Below are 19,291 nucleotides of genomic sequence, written 5' to 3'. Positions count from 1 at the left end.
CAGGTCTGCATCCCCTTAACAATTGTGTGTATTGAGCCGTACTGTATTGTACCCATTCTGCAATCTGTTAAATAAAGTTTTCATTCATTAATTCAGTATGCGCCTTTTGTGGTCGCGACCCGCCATTAAACTCATGGAAGAAGAAGAAGAAGAAGAAGAAGAAGAAGAAGAAGAAGAAGAAGAAGAAGAAGAAGAAGAAGAAGAAGAAGAAGAAGAAGAAGAAGAAGAACCCTCCTAGAACCCACCTCACCCCTGCCCACTTTGACAACCTAGGATGGCTTAGAGTAGACGACAGAGTACAGCAACTTGCAATGGGCCTGGTCTACAAGATACAGTACGCGACCAAGGTACCCATGTACATGACAAAATACTTCCCAAAGGTCAGTGAATACCACGATCACAACACCAGAGGGAGCTCCACAAATCATGTAAAACCCAGATTCGGCTCAAACAAGGGCCTAAACACGTTTCGCAATTATGCCACATCAATGTGGAACGCCCTACCTAAAGCTGTAAAGGAATGTGAATCACTACCCACTTTCAAAAACACTCTCAAAAAACACCTACGTGAGACTGCAATTCGAAAACTGGCCCCTACAAATGTCCTAACCTAGTTGTACAGTAAATGACCAAGTAAGGCTTTGTCAATATTCCAATGTACAGTGTAAAATGTGTGTGTGTCCCCTACCCAACCCCCCCCCCCCCCCACCTCCAATGTACAGCCCTCACCCAACCCACCCAACCCCACCCCACCACCCAACCAACCTCCTCCAATGTACAGTTTCTACGCCAAATGTATATACACTCCTTTTCTGGACACTTTTGTATCACAAACAGTACTGTATTTGCAAATCTGATATGTCATAAATGTATAGATGTAGCAGTACTGTCTATCTGTATGTCATGTATGTCATATATGTTATGATGAATTGAAAATGGGGGACCCTGATGTAAACAAGACGAAAGTCTTTCTCTGGTCTGCATCCCCTTAACAATTGTATGTATTGAGCTGTACTGTACTGTACCCATTCTGCAATCTGTTAATAAACTTTTCAATCAATCAATCAATCAATCAAGAAGAAGAAGAAGAAAAAGAAGAAGAAGAAGAAGAAGAAGAAGAAGAAGCAGAGAAGCAGAAGAAGAAGAAGAAGAGACAGGCCGCGCATGCGCTCTTTGTTGACGACAGAGGAATAATTGATAGTTAGCATAACTGTATGGACATACATGAGAATATTGGACACACTCGTTTGTGTTGCGTTTACCGTTAACCAGTTAATGTTGTAGGGATAACCAGACGTCTATTTGACGCTACAGGGTTAGCATTTTTAATGGGAGAATTGGGAAGATAATTAACACTAGCTGACGTTAGCTACCAACCGGTGATGAATAGTTAGTAAACAATTCCCACATGTGCGCCGCCAAAACACACAGACACTGACAGACACTCATTCATAATATAATAATCAGACAATGAGACGGGGCTAGTTATTTTGTAAACATGGACAAATTTGTTGTCCGTATGCCCAAAGGTGAAACGTCAAAGGAAACTAATAGTAATGGACGGGGTTACAGGCAATCAACAATCGAATCTTTACGGGTGAGCTGCTATTTCTGTTTTGATTGATTGATTGAAAAGTTTATTAACAGATTGCAGAATGGGTACAGTACAGTACAGCTCAATACATACAATTGTTAAGGGGATGCAGACCAGAGAAAGACTTTCGTCTTGTTTACATCAGGGTCCCCCATTTTCAATTCATCATAACATATATGACATACACAACATACAGATAGACAGTACTGTTACACATTTATGACATACCAGATTTGCAAATACAGTACTGTTTGTGATACAAAAAGTGTCCAGAAAAAGAGTGTATATACATTACGTAGAAACTGTACATTGGAGGAGGTGGGGTTGGGTGGGTTGGTGGGGGGCTGTACATTGGAGGTGGGGGGGGGGGGGGATGGGGGACACTGTATACTGTACATTGGAATACTGACAATGACAAAGCCATACTCGGTCATTTACTGTACAACTGGGTTAGGACATTTGTAGGGGCCAGTTTCGAATTGCAGTCTCCCGTAGGTGTTTTTTGAGAGTTTTTGAAGGTGGGTAGTGATTCACATTCCTTTACAGCTTTGGGGTAGGGCGTTCCACATTGATGTGGCATAATTGCGAAACGTGTTTAGTCCCTTGTTTGAGCCGAATCTGGGTTTAACATGATTTGTGGAGCTCCCTCTGGTGTTGTGATCGTGGTATTCACTGACCTTTGGGAAGTATTTTGACATGTACAATGTACATGGGTACCTTGGTCGTGTAGTGTATCTTGTAGACCAGGCCCATTGCAAGTTGCTGTACTCTGTCGTCTACTCTAAGCCATCCTAGGTTGTCAAAGTGGGCAGGGGTGAGGTGGGTTCTAGGAGTCAGGTCAAGCAGTAGTCTGACTAGTTTGTTTTGAGATGTTTGTAATTTGTTTTTTAGGGCCTTTGAGGTGCTTTGGTACGATGAGGTGCAAGCATAGTCGTAGTACCCTTGAATGAGTGCTCCTGCCAGAGTCTTCAGGGTATTCTTGTTTACCAGAGAGGAGATCCGGTACAAGAATCGAGTTCGTTGGTTGACTTTTTTTTATTACATTGGATGCCATTTTGTCACAGGAAAGATTAGCCTCTAGGATGGAACCCAGGTAGGTAATTTCATCTTTCCTTGTGACAATATTGTCACCCACTGTAACTGAGAAGCCGTCGGTCTTGCTGAGTTTGTTATTTGAACCGAAGAGAATGGACTCTGTGTTGACGATACGATACATTCGGGCGTCACAGCAGGAGGGAGAGGAGGGGAGTACTGCCTGGTATGTGCAGGGTAATAGTAGACATACATAAATATAGGCTATAAAAAAAAGACAAGAAAAAAAGAAACCGTGTAAACAATATAATGAACTCTGAATATAAAAATAGGAGAACAATAAAAAGTGTAAACAAAGGTGCAGCTGAGTGTCTGACTGTCTGTATGCCCTGTCAGTTATATTATACGTTAAAATATAGGCAATAAAGAATTTAAATCTGAATATATATATATATATATATATATATATATATATATTATATACTATCAGTATGAGTAAAAGTAAACCGCATATGCAAGGTGCAGTATACACAAGGTATCCTAACTGCTATGCAGGTGTTGGTGGTTAAGAGTCAGACACTCATATAGTGGTCAGACATTCCTAATAGCTCTCGAGTTCTGCAGCCGTTAGTTCTCCAGCTGCAGTGCTGGCAGCAGTTGGCACCAGCACTTTTGCTTGTTGTGAGTTTTCAGATTTTTCTGATAATAACCTATTTGCAAATAGGCAGATCATTGTGGGTGTTTGTGTGTCTTACAGAGGGTGGTTGTGATCGAGGACATCATGCGCTACAAGGTCATGTTGGAATTGCCAGAACAGACCAAGGACAATCTGCTGCACGCCTTGTCAGAGCTAAACAAGAAGATACCATCGAGGGAGGTGCTGAAGTCAACAAAAATAGGTAAATAGCTAAAGCTGGGGCTGATCAGTTGATGATGGGAGTCATCTTCCCATTTTTTGAACACTTTGGAATGGCCCGCCCCGACTTACACAATAACTAGACTCACACAAGTTGGTCTTGAGCAAAGCAAGTTCATTATGGTAGTTATTGGTATAGTACGGTTCCCACTCGTCCTGGAAAACCTGGAAACCTGGGTAGGCGGGGTGGGGGAAACTACAACTGTACAAGCAAAACTGTACATTGGAATATCGACGAAACCTTACTTGGTCCCAAGAAAAGGGTCTTGTGTATTATTGGGTTAGGACATTTACTGTACATTTACAGGGACCAGTTTCGAATTGCAGTCTCCCGTAGGTGCTCTTTGAGAGTGGTTTTGAAAGTGGGTAGTGATTCACATTCCTTTACAGTTTTGGGTAGGGCGTTCCACATTGATGTGGCATAATTGCGAAACGTGTTTAGTCCCTTGTTTGAGCCGAATCTGGGTTTAACATGATTTGTGGAGCTCCCTCTGGTGTTGTGGTCATGGTATTCACTGACCTTTGGGAAGTATTTTGACATGTACATGAGTATCTTAGTCGTGTAGTGTATCTTGTAGACCAGGCCCATTGCAAGTCGCTGTACTCTGTTGTCTACTCTAAGCCATCCTAGGTAGTCAAAGTGGGCAGGGGTGAGGTGGGTTCTAGGAGTAAGGTCAAGTAAAGTCTGACCAGGTTGTTTTGTTTTTAGCGCCTTTGAGGTGCTTTGGTACCATGAGGTGCAACCATAGTCGTTAAGGGTTAAGGCTTTTGTAGGATTATAGCAGTGCTGCCAAATTTGGGGCCTTTGGTCCGCCATGGCATTTGACCAGCACATGCTTATTCTTATTTTTTTAAAGTGCTGTAAAATCCTAACCGTAATAATGACTACGAAGCTAACATTTTGTGCAGATAAAAAGTACATAATGACTTTTACGGCAATGTACAGCACAATGCTACTTCCCTATTAAATCACATACATATGAGTGAGTGATGAATTTAAATGTGTCAATACTAGGCCTACCAGTAAATTATATGACCGTTTGTAAGCAAGTGCTATCCTGGATTGTTGAGAAAAAATCCTGGAAAATGACTTCTCAAAAAGAGTGGGAACCCAACCCTGTAATGGCAGACATGTTATGCGTCGCTGCCCACTCTAACTCCTGGAAACTCAATATAATTTGATCAGATGGCGGCAGAGTGCACATCCATCATGGTAACTGCTAGGCCTGTGTGGCCTGTGAAGAGATAAGGATTACAAGTCTGGGTGGACCTACACTGCATGTCGAAATGATCATCCGTAATGCTAACTTGTAGGAAGGAGCCATGCTGTCACACCATGTTCTTCTATTGCATGTAGGACCTCTTATTGAATAAACAAAAATATAAGTCTTTAAAACTTGAGTTTAAAACCTTGATCTCCAACCTTTGTCAATCAAGTTTGTCAAACATGTTTTAATTTATTTGTTATCCTTGCTTTTTGCCTCATCTTGTTTAGGGATGCACCAATCCGATATTGATATTGGATATCGGGCCCGATATGACTAAAATAGCTGGATAAAAAAATAAATAATAATAATTATATATATATATCGGAATTTATTTATTTTTAAAATAAAATAATAAATAACAATTCAGTACATTTATATCTATGTGTTAATTTGTTACATTTTGTTTCACTAATTTAGGAAAGTAATGTTTTAAGTTAAGCCTGATGTTGCCTTGCACAAAAGACTGATCCCAGTCTCTTCCACACAGTGAGGCATTCAGTTTATTAATTGAACAATGAGTATCGGATCGGTACTCGGTATCGGCCGATACCCAAAGCCCAGGTATCGGTATCGGGACTGAAAAAGTCAGATCGGTGCATCCCTAATCTTGTTGTCTTATTGTTATAATTTTATATGTTGTGTGATTTTATGTGCTTTTTCTTTTTGCTTATTTCTGTATGTACAGTACACTCAACATGACTGTAAATGAGGGAAACCTCAGTTGCCTTTCGAGTTTAAATAATGGTTTGAAATGAAATAAAATAAGATTTAGTTCAATAAGTTTAACGTTTTCCCTTCTTAAGGTCACATTGTCAACAAGATGCGAAAGCATGCAGACCCTGAGGTGAGTTCGTTGGCAGCACAAGTTTACACTCAGTGGAGGACCTTCATCGAAGAGAATTCCAACAAGCCGTCTATAGAAGTACGCTCTGACAAACAGTCTGAAGGGCTCAGGAGCAACGCACGGAGACTTATGGCCGAAGCTCTGGAAGTAAAGGTGTGTCGTCTCCTCTTATTGCAATCCGTTTCAATGTAGAATACAAATGTATTTCAAGGTCACAGCTAACTTTGATGGGACCTCCTATTTACCTCAGCCATTATCAGCCAATTTCCTATTTACCTCAGCTATGATTGGTCAATTTCCTATTCACCTCCACGATGATTGGTCAATTTCCTATTTACTTCAGCTATGATTGGAGATTGGTACATTTCCTACTGCATGACTTTGTTGTTATAACTTTGGCACCTGTCTCTACATACCTGCACATAATCCTTTCTACATATCTGTAGATACTATATCTGTACATACCCATTACCTACACTTCCTAGTTACGCTGCTGGCCAGTATGACATACTACCATAATTGTCTTTATACCTGTATCACTGTACATAATAATACTAAAACTCTGTACATATATCTGATTAGCACTATTACTCAGTAGTACCGATTTTTACATTCTATACCCAGTTTAATCACCTGTACATTGTATATTACTATTGCACATTACTGTTACATTTGCACTCTGGTTGGATGCCAAACTTGTTTTTGTTGTGTTGTACTTGTGCTTTATAATGACAATACATTTGAATCTAATCTAATGTAATTGAATGAGAGACATTGCGATGAACAGTCACATGGCCTTGTAAAAACCCATGGAGTGCCAGCTGGTAAAATACTTAATAGCCATCAATTGTAACTTGAACTCTTTATCTTTCCTGGTTAGTTGATTGATTGGAGCGTTACCCTAGAGACCCTGCTGCCAGTTATCAGACCATCTCTAGATATTGGTACAAAATAATGGATATCATTCTGTTTGCATTGATGCAAACAATCCTGTCTGTCGGCAGGATATTTGATGGGACTTTTGAACTGAATAATATTAACACTATGATCGCCGTGGACGAGTTTACACGTCATTCCTAGCCATGCTCATTCTGCCGAAGACGCCGTAACTCGTCTTTGATGTCAATATTTCAAAAATCTGTCATCGAAATCATATTTCCTTTCCGGGGCCCTGATATGTACTGGTGAGCTCCACTCAACTGTCTAACGGTTCGAGAGCGCCATCTGGTGGCCGATCGGCAGATCGGCCAAGAGGGAGGGGCGCGCCAAACAGGAAGTGCCCATCCATATGTGCTCCGGGCATTCGCGATCGGTAGCCGGACTCCATCTCAACACACTGGATGATCAATCGCTCGCCCTAACTCAATAAACAACGTTATTTGGACGTATATAGTATTATACAACCTGGAAATGGTTCATCAGGATCAACATCCCATAATCGAAAACGGTCTACTCCACGCTGATCGTCCAACGGCGCGAGGAACATACGGTAAGATTCAGCGTTATTTTCTAACTTATTCCATATAAACTGCTATGATGAACATATGACCCACTCTGGATGAATCATCTAACGCTGCCCACGGAATTATAAACGATCCCCCGCCCATCCGGTCATCATCAGATCATACGTAGATCATTCTAGAAGTACGTCCAGTTGAGATTTTTCATCTCGCGCAGATCGCTACCAAACTGTATTTCATCATCAATATAATGCATTTAGGGCTATAAATCACGTTCTGAAGAAAGCTGCAGAAAACGATAAAAACATACTTATACTTTAGACCATATTTTAGTATGAATATGGGAATGAAAAAGTTTAACGTTGCTACACCCTGAACAATACATATAGGACATTGAATGGGCCATAATAATGGCAATGTAGCAATAGAATTTAAAAAGTTATAGCCCTGCAAAGAAGGGGAACTTCTCCATAGACAAATAGAGCTGGCGAGGGATGGTAAATTATGAATTTAACCCATGGCGATTATAGTGTTAAGTGTATGTAAATGTAGAGTAATCATAAAAAAAAAAAGAATACATCCACAGAACTTTTAGAAAGGTGTGGAATAAAAGTATTACTCCCCTCATTAAATTTTTTTTGGTGGGTCCAAAATGAATACTGTTGTTTACATGTTGCATGCGTGTATCCCGTCCCTACTTCCAATTTCCCCATGTGGAATGCACCCGATTGGATAAATGACTTGCTGGTGCTCTAGTGCAACTTCTAGTGGCCGAATGCTATCTATAGCACCTTTTTAAAACCAGGTCCAAATATGTGCAGGTGGTCTATTTGTGCAGCCAGTCAAACACTGGATAGTCAACCACTGGTAGTCGTGTAATGAATGTGTGAACTACCGGCGTGCTAATTCTATTAGCTGATCTGACCTACAGGTGGACTGTGGCCTCATTGACAACATCGAGAGAGAGGTGTTCCACTTGAGCTCCCGGCTGGTCAGCACCTCGTACAGGCGGACGGTGAGGGCACTGGTCTTTGCCTTCAAACACAAGCCGGAGATCAGAACACAAGTGAAGGACCACAAGATTTCAGTCAACCAGCTGGTTTCCGACTACTATAAGAAATAACCAGAGGACTGAATGAAAAGGACTCCCAATACCAGAGACAAGAGACCTTAAGCAGCATGCTATTCATGCTTTTTTTTTTTTTTTTTTTTAAATTTTTTGTTCCACACAGGGAGCCTTTTATGACTGTATTGGTGTATATAATTATTAATTGTCAAGAATAGTATGTCATTAATCGTCAGGAATGGGAGTAATTGTACCATTCCCTTTTACTGAAATCAAAGGATGAGAATTCCTTATTTTAACAATTTTTTTATAGTGCAATCATGAAAGTTTTCTTACAAAAATATAGATGAGACAGTTTCACTGTGCAAAAGTCAGTGTGTCCCCCCCCCCCCCCCCCCCGGTTTGTAGAATGTCAAGACAGGGGTGTCATTTCTAAAGAAGCACCAGCCATATAATCGCTATCAACATGAGAATGACGGCCAAAACACAGATGCTGATGAAGACAATGTCGCTGGGGTCGTGAGGCTCCGCGTGCTTCACGGTGCCGGTGCCGGTGCTGCTGGCGCTCTCCGCCTGGCGGGCGAGCTCGTTGAGCCTCTGCCGCTCCTCTGTCGATACAATGCCCACGGTCGCCACCTTCCGCTGGGCGTCGCACTGCACCTCGTACTCCTGCACGAACTGCTGCTTTCCGTCGGAGAAGTCGATGTAGAGGGTGTTCACCAGCATGGTGATGTTGCGACGTTTCTGTAAGAGGGTCACACAGGGGACACTGTGTTAGTGGAAGCGGCGTACGCAAACGAATTCTTTTTTTTGTATCCACTTTTTCTCCTATTTTTCTTGTATTTTCCTCCCATCCCAATTTAGTCGTTATGCCAATTCCCCCCTCCCCTTCCTGGTCGTTGCGTGCATTTGCCCCCTAGGGAGTCCTGAAGTCTGATTGATTGATTGATTGAAAAGTTTATTAACAGATTGCAGAATGGGTACAGTACAGTACAGCTCAATACATACAATTGTTAAGGGGATGCAGACCAGAGAAAGACTTTCGTCTTGTTTACATCAGGGTCCCCCATTTTCAATTCATCATAACATATATGACATACATGACATACAGATAGACAGTACTGCTACATCTATACATTTATGACATATCAGATTTGCAAATACAGTACTGTTTGTGATACAAAAAGTGTCCAGAAAAAGAGTGTATATACATTTGACGTAGAAACTGTACATTGGAGGAGGTTGGGTGGGTGGGGTGGGGTTGGTGGGTGGGGGCTGTACATTGGAGGGGGACGGACACACTGTACTCTGTACATTGGAATACTGACAAAGCCATACTTGGTAATTTACTGTACAACTGGGTTAAGACATTTGTAGGGGCCAGTTTCGAATTGCAGTCTCCCGTAGGTGTTCGTTGAGAGTGTTTTTGAAAGTGGGTAGTGTCTATCATAGTCTATCACATGCTTCCTCCGATACATAGGAGACAGCCAGCAGCCTCTTTTTACCTGGCAGCGAGGACTCTCATTGGGTGAGTGTAACGCGTGGGAGGGCACACTACCTCACCCAGATCCCTTCCTTGCTGTGCAGGCGCCCCTGACCGACCTGTAGGAGTCGCTGTTTACAACGACCAGATTACCACCCACCGGCTTCCCTCCCGCTGACACTGCCAATTGTGTCAGTATGACGACCGGCCAAGCCTGGCTGTCGGGGGAGATTAAATAATATTAAATATATGAAATGTATTCAAGTTGTCGTCTTTTGCGGGGCTATCGAGAGCTTGGTGCGTCTGGCGAGAGCTTGTATGGAACATGCGAGAATTAAAATTGGCAGCTTCCAGTTCAGTGTCGCTATGTGTTTTTATTTTTGCTAGCATGGTTGTGAAATTGGTATAAAATTTGTGCTTTCAAAAAGGTCTTAAAGTCTTAAATTGAACTCGTTGAAACCTGCAGATACCCCGATAATATCTGCCTTACAACATGACAAATGGAAAAGGACATTAGTTTGGCAGTAAACTGGCATGAGGCCACATTCTGTCAACAAGAGGTAAGGAGGAACATCAGTGTCTAGTCACCTGGCCAGCGGTGCCACAGTTGACGAAACGAGCTTGTATCTTGTATGACGTGGCCGTCAACTTTGCAGCACAGGACGGATTCCCCAAGTAGATGCTCTCGCGGTCCAGCTGGGGCAACGACTGCAGGGATATCTGGATGGAAAACTCTGTTCTTGTGCAGCTAATGTTCACCGGTACCACTTGGAATTGAAAAAAAGAGAGTTCACCGGTAAACCTCAAGAGGATGGAGTAGAGGGAAGATGGGCGTTGCAATTCTATTTCCCGTTAAAACAAAACGGCTCCACCATGGGACAAACTCACCTCCGACATAGGAAGCAGAAAAGCCATGATGAGCCTCATTTCTGTCGGTGCTGAGGACAACCAGCAGCTTGTTGCCCTTGGAGATGAGTGGGGGGGGTTGTTCCCTGCCACACCAGCGCCCCAGCAGGCTGTCCGTCTGGCTGTCCCCGTCGTACACCGCGACCGAGTCGTAGTCGCACTCGTCCGACAGACTGTTCCGATCCTCCAGCTCCATCACTGGGAAGTAGAGTTTGATCCGGTACCCGGTTGCCAGAGTGATGGTCCAGTGGCAGTTGATGTTGTTGGGGTAGATTTCGGGGTAGTGTGGGCTGCTGAAGTTGCCACTGACGGCGGAGAGGAACTGCTGGCACTCTCCTGTCAGAGAACGGTTCGTCAGAGGAGACGTGTTGTCGAATAGTGTTTGAAAATAATTTGTGGCGTTTGTCTGAACCTGCTTGGAGAACCGGATGGGTGGGGTTTGGGTGAATCGGTACGATTTGGAGAGTAAAGAAAAAATGGGTAGTAGCAGGCGTGTAGATAACATTTCTGATTTAAGGTTCTGTTGTTTTGGGGTCAAAATGGACAAGACAGAGGGTCCAAGGCACTCTTCCATTAGTTCAGTTGAAAGTCCTTGAATACATTGGTTTGTTCAATGAACAATTATAATGATTACAAACTCCAGTGCTTGATCATAGTGTTTGGTCATAGTCCCTGATGAAAGCCAGGACACCTTAGTTTTATTGTACTAATATGTAATAATGTGTATGTGACAAATAAACCCCAATCCCGAATTTCCCGAAGCTGATCAATAAAGGAATATCTTATCTTAACCTTACCTTGATTTTTGTGCAGTTTTCTATACAAAGGTTTTAATTTGAATCATCCGTTGAACAAGACTATGTAGAAAGGCTTTAAACTGGATTAATGAAGAGTGCCTTGAACTTGTTTTCTCGTCACAATTCGTATAATGTTTGCTGAGTTATCTGTTACAGGAAACACTTTCTGGCACTCAGTTTTAGGGTGGCACAATTTCAACAATTAGGATTTTAACTTGAAATGAATGACTAATGACTATTGTGTTATTGTATTGGAGTTCTCTTTTACATGTGAGAATCCACGGTGCGTCAAGAGGGTTGTAATTCTGTTGAATTCCCATTAGACGGGATGCTGCAAAGTCTGTCTAAAGAGTTCACTCTGCCGTCCATCTTGATAAAGTGGACTAACGAGACCAGCATCTAGTCTTATGTGGCAAACCCCACCCGTTTGGTTCTCCAAGCTGCTTACAACAAACTAAGAATCCTTTGTGAATTCAGTTTGACCCACCAGGTCCGGTACAGATGAGTTAACGTTATCTGTGATAACATCATATCCCTGCTGTCCTTTTAAAGTGAACTTCTAACCTGAGTAGTAGTACGCCTTGAACCCCCGTCCCCCAATGTTGAAGTCGGACTTGAAGACCACCAGGAGCTCGTTGGAGGTGGACATGGTGTTGGGGGGCTTCTCTACCCCACAGTAGTTGCCCAGGTGTTGGTGAGTGACCGTGGGGCCGTCGAAGAGAGCCACGAAGTCAAAGTTACATCCCTCGTTGTTCTCCAGCTGGAAGTCCAGGAAGACCAGGCTGACCACGCTGCTGTTGGAGACGTGGATGGTCCAGGAGCAGTCTGCGTTGTTGCTGTACTCGTGAGGGTAGCCTGGACTGGAGATGATGCCCGACAGGCCAGTTAGGACCCCACCACACATGTCTAGAAAGAGTAGAGAGAAGGATCATGCTTTGAATGTTTGAATATGTGTTTTTATCTGGTGTGTCCCGTCCATCTTTTGTCTTAACAGCACAGGAAATGTGATATTAAGCACAGTTGAACATAAAAGGACGTTGCTGCATCATCTGAATTAACCAAAGGTTACTAATACACCATGTAGTTAGATGAGGGAACTATCTCATAGCCCGCTCTTTTCTTGATCCTCCAATCACAACTGTCCATAGGTGGCCTTAGCTATGTTTCACCCGTTTCAACTGAAATGGGAATTGACAAAGCAAAGACACCCTGGATTGATAAAGCAAATGTGCACACTATGCCAATGTGGATAACTGATGCGCGGTGGAAACACTTGAAAAGGTGCATCACCAACACAGAAAGATGTTTACTGACAAAAAGACTGCCTATGTGACTGGCCAATCACAAAAGGTTTGTCGAGGGAAGCCCGACAGTTGTGATTGGGGGGGGGGGTCATGAAAAGAGGGCAGGTTTCGAGATAGGTCAATTGACCCTTAAGCTATGGGTGGCTCCATTTTTTCTTTTTAACAACGAGAGCTCACCTTTCCTGTAGCCAACAGTGAATCCCCTGTGGGCCACATGGCGGTCTGAGTGGAAGATGATGGACATGACGTTCCAGGAGGAGGTGAACTGAGGCGGGGTGACGTCGCCACAGAACTTCCCGAGGAGGTTCCCCTCGTCCTCGGACACGCCGTTGTAGATCTTGATGTAGTCATAAGCACAGCTGGCGTGGTACTCCAGTTCAAAGTGGTGGAAGGTGAGGAGGACCGAGGAGCCCTCGGCCACCACGATGAGCCAGGTACACTCTGTGTTGTAGGGGTACACCCCCGGGAAGTTGGGACTGCTTATATTGCCGGAGGAAGCCGAGCGGATTCCACCACATTTGACACCTCAAAGGTTTTAAAATAAAGACAAATCATTCTTGTGAAACATATACAGTAATTCTACTATTGTTTGAAAATAGATAACTTTCTTTCATCTGTGTATCATCTGATGTGATAATTCTACTACGGTTTGGACCATGTATACCATCATCACTATTACTACTGTCTGATTGGATCCTGCTACTCACTACTATTCACTACTACTGTTATCACTATCATCATTATTACTTGCACTTTGTTCTATGTTATTATATTATTATTACAACACATTATACCTGTACCCTACCCTCTCCACCTCCTCGTGCTGCTATGACACCTTAATTTCCCCAAGGGGATTAATAAAGGAACACTTGACTTGACAGGACCTTAGTTATGGTTTCCCGCATATGTATTGTATTCCGTATCAACTTGATGGGGGTTAGGCAATGTAATAAAAGTCGACTAACGCGATGTACACGGTACCGGAGATAAATCATTCCAAGTTTAACAAACAGCAACTCACCTTTTTTAGAGTTAGCCTTGCCAACAAGTACAACCAATAGTATGGGGGACCCTGATGTCTGGTCTGCATCCCCTTAACAATTGTGTGTATTGAGCTGTACTGTATTGTACCCATTCTGCAATCTGTTAATAAAGTTATCAATCAATCAATCAATCAATCAATCAATCAACTCACCTTTTTTAGAGTTAGCCTTGCCAACAAGTACAACCAATAGTAAATGCAAGAGCACGGCTGTCCTTACACCCATGCTGCTGTTGTTGATTCCGCTTTTGTCATGCCTCAGTCACACCGGAGAAAGACTGCGACTTACAGCCTCGGGGCGTCAGCAACTCAGCACAGGTGCCGGTTAGGTGTAACAGAATGTTGAGAAATAGATCCACGGCTTGGATGGGGAACCTGATACAGCCGGGCCTACCCTTTGCCTCCTTCGCTAAATTTTAATGACCGATATCGAATGAGCGCAAGTGGCTTGTCAGGACACTGTTTGGAGAGATGGCATACATTTTTCATGAGAGTAGCATACTGGACACCAGCTGCCTGCCGTTGATGAAAAAGGGGGGGGGGGGCATGGGGAGAGACAGGAGGATGATCACATTTTGTCACTAATATAAATGGCTTCATTAGAGAGATGTGAGGGAGAAAACGACCCAGATCTGTCGGTGTCGTGGGACAGAGGACGCTGAGTAGGTTGCACTATGCTTTCGTATTAACCTTAGGGAACTCGAGTAAAAGTACAGAGATATCGGCATCTTAAAGGGGAAATGCCACCCGTTTAAGGAATTCACATGCTATTCCTGTTCATGTGACCCAGGACAGTCGATATTTGTGAACATGCCCTCGAATTTGGAATGTCACTTGGATTTGATTGCTTGATTGATTGAACTTGGATGTTAAATGTGGCTGCTCTACTGATTTTGTGCAATATTCTTACACCCATATGAGGTTTAAATTCTGGTTCAGACCTATTTGCAATACTAGACTATAAAACAGAGTTTGGTGTGAGAACTTGAACACAAATTAAAAGGTTCTCTTTCAGATTATTTAGCTTTAGGACAGAGTGGTACATGTTAAAGCTAGAATCTGTAATGTCATCAAACAGTGACCTTTAGGCAAAAGATGACAATTTGATTTGTTTACAGTTTTTGTCTGCTGTATGGATTGGATTTCAGTGGGCATAGGGGAGGGGCTGCTACTGATGGCCACACCTCAGGCTCTACCAAGAGACGTCAGAAAGGTCTGGATAAATTCACAGTATAATAAGTTACTAAACTCTACAAACTAACCGAAACAAAAAAGTAAACTAATCAAAATAGTACCAAGTGGGGCTCTATTGCCTAGAGGTTGCCGTTTGACAGCATTACAGATTATACCTTTAACAAATATTGACTGAACCTTCCTGGGGCACAGGGATGATATTCTTAAATGGTTGGCTTTGCTCTTTAAAGCAGGTGAGTCTGTGTATTGAAGCAGCGGTACATAGACACGCTTTCAAAAGCCAATGACTGGACCCTCCCCTGGGGCTTCACCGGCTGCACACCTTAAAGGAAATACGTCAAGGTATTGAGGAAAAGACAATAAAGCAGATTGCAGATGGTAAAACTATAAAGCTCCATCTTTGCCCGCCGCATGTCCTCTGTCCATTTTATAAGTACTTGGCAGCTTTCCACAAGTCAAAGCTTGCAGTGTGAATGTAGCTTAAAGGATGTCAGATGGTGCTGAAGTAGTCCTGTATTAGCAGCACATTTAGCTTGTGTTATCAGAACGCTGCAGAGGTTTCATTCACATCGCAAGCCTTAGTGCTCAATTCTGATTTATTGCTCAGAGCTTGACACTAAATGTATTTAAGGCTATGGTGAAGCCTATTGTAACCACGTTTTCTGTGTGCAAATGTTTTATTTGACCATTTTGTAATGTTACTTTTATCTGTAATGTCTATGTGTGTATCTTGAAACTTTGTGGTGCTATTTCTTGGCCAGGTCTCCCTTGTAAACAAGATCCTGGATCTCAATTGGGACAAACCTGATTAAATAAAGGCAAAATAAATAAATAAAATTTGTATTTGTTTCTGTTCACATATTTTTTATTTATATATATTTTTTCAAATGTGGCCAATGTCAGATTCCAGTGTGAACTGGTCACGCTCCTGAACTGATCATATGAATATGAGAGATGTAAAGGTCGTATGACTGTTCCGACTGAGGTCACATTGCAAAAGATTCAGACCTGTATCTGATTTAGGACAACATATGAAAGTGGCACTGATCGGAATTGAAAAGATCAGATTCCATGCGATTTGTGCTGCTCACACTCGTGAAATAATTAGATCACATGAGTTAAAAAGAAAATGTAGGCCACTGTCGCTTGTAGTGTGAACGTAGCCTAAATGATGTCTGTGCTGAAGTAGTATTAGAAACACTTTTTTATTTTTTTTATTTAAATTTTGTACTTCTGGCAACGCGTTTACTGTAGCTTGTTATCAGAATCCTGCCGAGGTTGTCGTTTAACATAAGTGCGAGTCATTATGCTGCGACTTCCTCTTCCACTTGGCAGTCATTGACCTAGGAAGACTTGTGTACACAAGACAATGGAACAGACTAACATTTTTATTTAACCTTTATTTAAGCAGAAAAGCCTCATTGAGATTATAAGTATCTTAGTCAAGACAGAGGAAATGTACACAGTACACATCCAAAACCATTCGTGCAGGATACAATACATACAACTATTATGCTCCATGGTGAATAGAACGCACAATGTTATGACCTAAACAGGTCTTCGTCAGGTGTGTGCGGATATCTTTCTTTAATGCAACACAGACAGCGGCACATTTTCGAGAATAAATAAAGGTTTGATTTAACAGGGTCACAGACGAGACGATATTGAACAATTACAGACAATAACATTTACGGATCACAATGTTGAAATATAAAAATCAGTCACAAAACATTTTGTCCAGAGTTTAGAGGCAATCAGTTCACTCAAAACAACGGCAGCCAGATGTACTTCATTTGAACCCTTTCACTACCACACTACATAAGGTTAACCTTTCACTACCACACTACAGACTAGTGTGGTTGGGAAAGGGTTAACCCTTTGTCGTGTGGCAGTGAAAGGGGTTAACCAGTGTTTCCCACAGGATTTTCAGAGACTATGGGGGGTGAACCTCTGACCCTCTAGGGGGGTCCGGGGGCATGCCCCCCCCTGAACTTTTCTTTTTTTTGGTACATTTTAAAGTTAAATGCATCAATCTGGTGCACTTTGAGAGCAAAATAAAGAGGCTAGATCTATGATGAACTTTGTGCTCAAAACACAAAATCGACTAGACTAGTGCTTCCCAATCCTCTCCTCGAAGCACTCCAGCCGTTCAATGTATTTGTTAAATTCCACCACCAGCACACCTGATTCAACTTAACTAGCCCTTTATTAGTTGAATCAGGTGTGCTGGTGGTGGAATTTAACAAATACATGGAACGGCTGGGGTGTCTCGAGGAGAGGTTTGGGAACCACTGGTCACTAGAGCATACATTTGAGCCATCAAAGAAATTAAGCAAAAGTGGTTACCTGTGTTGAACTGGTTTATTTTTTTAGAAAAAAAATAATATAGACGGATTACTATTATGACTACTACCACTGCCAATACTACTGATACATCCCTATTGGCAAACTTTATATTAAAAAAAATGGTAATTTTTTTTTTTTTTTTATATGTAACCTTTTTTTTGGTTCATTATACAACTGTGGCGGGACTAATTAGAGTGTGGCGGGCCGATTTTTTTTTTTATTTCTTAAGCTTAGCATTGTATTTTATTCGTATAACTTTTTTATCATGTATATTCTATTTTATTATCTATTCTATTTTATTATTTGTATTTTTGCACAATCGAGGCGGGCATGGCCACCTTCATTTCACTACATGTCTCATGTATGTATGTGACAAATAAAACTCTTGTATCTTGAACTGCTAAAACCAAAGACCGTTGACAGTCTGGAATGATTGTGCATATTGTATTGTGTGTGATGATGACTGATTGATTGAAAACTTTATTAACAGATTGCAGAATGGGTACAATACAGTACGGCTCAATACACACACTTGTTAAGGGGATGCAGACCAGAGAAAGACTTTCGTCTTGTTTACATCAGGGTCCCCCATTGTCCTACAAGATATACAAATATACAATAAAAAGACTGAATAAAACTACTACTACTACTACTACTACTTCTGGTCTCCAGTTCATTCAGAATGGATCTAAATAAACCCAACCAGTTCCATACAATTTTAATCCTTCTGCAATAGATTCCAAGTAGAGGAAGCCAGCTGAGCTTACATAAAAGCTATTTATTGACCAAAAGCATTTCCCCCCAGTTCAGTATGGGCTTTAGGGACTGATGGCAATAAATCCTGGAAATGCAGACAGTAACCACCAACTGTTTTGTGAATGATATAGGTGCATAGGTAGGATGGAAATGAACCAAGACCAAGAGCCACCAGTGATTAAGTCTGTGGGTGGACAGAGAAGGCCATCCAAGCCTGTTTGATAAATGAAGGTGTAGCAAGGCAGAGGACTACACCACCCTAGGTTTATTCCAAGAACTTAAGGAGCTCTGAATTCGATTTACTCTAAAAAGAGGAGGTTATCTTATAGGTCTCCGAGTGTGCAAACAGCAGACACCAGGAAGTCAAAGTTGCCATTTTATTTTCATACAGTATATCCAGAGTGTCATGTTTATTTTAGTAGTACATGTTAAAACAATTAAAACATCTAAAACACTATCAAATGAGACAGAGGATTTAGATACATTGTTGGTCCAGCACAGGAGGGAACTACAAAAACCTAGGGGTCCGCAAAGACAACTTCAAACTAGAAATGGTAACAACCGATGAGGTACTAAATTGAGCGCCCTCCAACCTAACAAGGCCACTGGCCATGACAACATCCCCTCCAAATTCCTCAGAGACTCAGCAGCCGCCATCACCCCAGTCATCACACACATAATAAACCTCTCCATAAAACAGGGACACGTCCCCAAGGACTTCAAAATTGCGAGAGTGACCCCTCTGCACAAAAAGGGCAGCAAATTAGACCCAGGCAACTACCGCCCTGTTTCTATTCTTACCTCCATCTCGAAAGTCATGGAGAGAATAATCTACGAACAGGTCGAAAAGTACCTGGCGGAAAAAAATCGAATCTACGAATTCCAATCTGGCTTCAGAACGTCCCACTCCACTGACACATGCCTTCTCTATTTGAACGACCACATCAAACAAGAGGTGGACGCGGGCAAATACTGCGGCATGGTCATGCTGGACCTACAAAAGGCCTTCGACACTGTCAATCACTCCATTCTGATTGACAAGCTAAAAGCAATTGGTTTTGATAGTTTATCAGTGAGCTGGATGCAATCCTACCTGGAGGGGAGAGAACATATGGTGGAGGTAAACGGTACTCTACCCCCCCCCCCTCACAGTGAGCTGTGGTGTTCCACAAGGAAGCATACCAGGACCGCTACTGTTCCTAATTTATGCAAATGACATGTCGTCAGCCTGTGACTGCAACTTGTTCCTGTTTGCGGACGACTCAGCCCTGCTGGTCTCTGAC

General features: G+C 42.3%; 2 protein-coding genes across 3 annotated transcripts in view; one reads left to right on the top strand and one right to left on the bottom strand.

Annotated features, from left to right (window-relative positions):
• Positions 1–1,260: 1,260 nt before the first annotated feature.
• Positions 1,261–8,417, top strand: tceanc2 (transcription elongation factor A (SII) N-terminal and central domain containing 2). Of its 2 annotated transcripts, XM_084327228.1 has the most exons (5): positions 1,261–1,410; positions 1,530–1,597; positions 3,384–3,525; positions 5,614–5,807; positions 8,046–8,417. In XM_084327228.1, exons 3-5 carry the CDS (start codon positions 3,408–3,410, stop codon positions 8,235–8,237), a joined length of 504 nt encoding a protein of 167 aa, XP_084183354.1. In that variant the 5' UTR covers positions 1,261–1,410; positions 1,530–1,597; positions 3,384–3,407; the 3' UTR covers positions 8,238–8,417. The 2 variants fall into 2 exon arrangements, with proteins under 2 accessions (XP_084183354.1, XP_084183353.1); XM_084327227.1 differs by having other exon boundaries at positions 1,261–1,597.
• A 133-nt stretch (positions 8,418–8,550) lies between these two features.
• The window catches only part of cdcp2 (CUB domain containing protein 2), a gene marked incomplete at its 5' end in the record, with an annotated part of 46,068 nt that continues 35,327 nt past the window's right edge, over positions 8,551–19,291 (bottom strand). Inside the window, 5 exons of the mRNA XM_084327605.1 lie at positions 8,551–8,924; positions 10,252–10,430; positions 10,552–10,905; positions 11,931–12,272; positions 12,848–13,195. Coding sequence (XP_084183731.1) covers positions 8,613–8,924; positions 10,252–10,430; positions 10,552–10,905; positions 11,931–12,272; positions 12,848–13,195 — 1,535 coding nt within the window. The 3' untranslated portion in view covers positions 8,551–8,612. The remainder of the gene's footprint in view (positions 8,925–10,251; positions 10,431–10,551; positions 10,906–11,930; positions 12,273–12,847; positions 13,196–19,291) is intronic.

Source organism: Notolepis coatsorum (assembly GCF_963971535.1).
Source record: "Notolepis coatsorum genome assembly, chromosome: 13".
NCBI classification, from domain to species: domain Eukaryota; kingdom Metazoa; phylum Chordata; class Actinopteri; order Aulopiformes; family Paralepididae; genus Notolepis; species Notolepis coatsorum.
This window is presented reverse-complemented; position numbering and strand designations above follow the sequence as displayed.

Coding starts and splice junctions, on each gene's coding strand:
- tceanc2 (XM_084327227.1), top strand. CDS start 1,499: ATGGACAAATTTGTTGTCCGTATGCCCAAAGGTGAAACGTCAAAGGAA. Junction 1,598..3,383: donor CAACAATCGAATCTTTACGG/GTGAGCTGCTAT, acceptor TGTGTCTTACAG/AGGGTGGTTGTGATCGAGGA. Junction 5,808..8,045: donor CCGAAGCTCTGGAAGTAAAG/GTGTGTCGTCTC, acceptor TCTGACCTACAG/GTGGACTGTGGCCTCATTGA.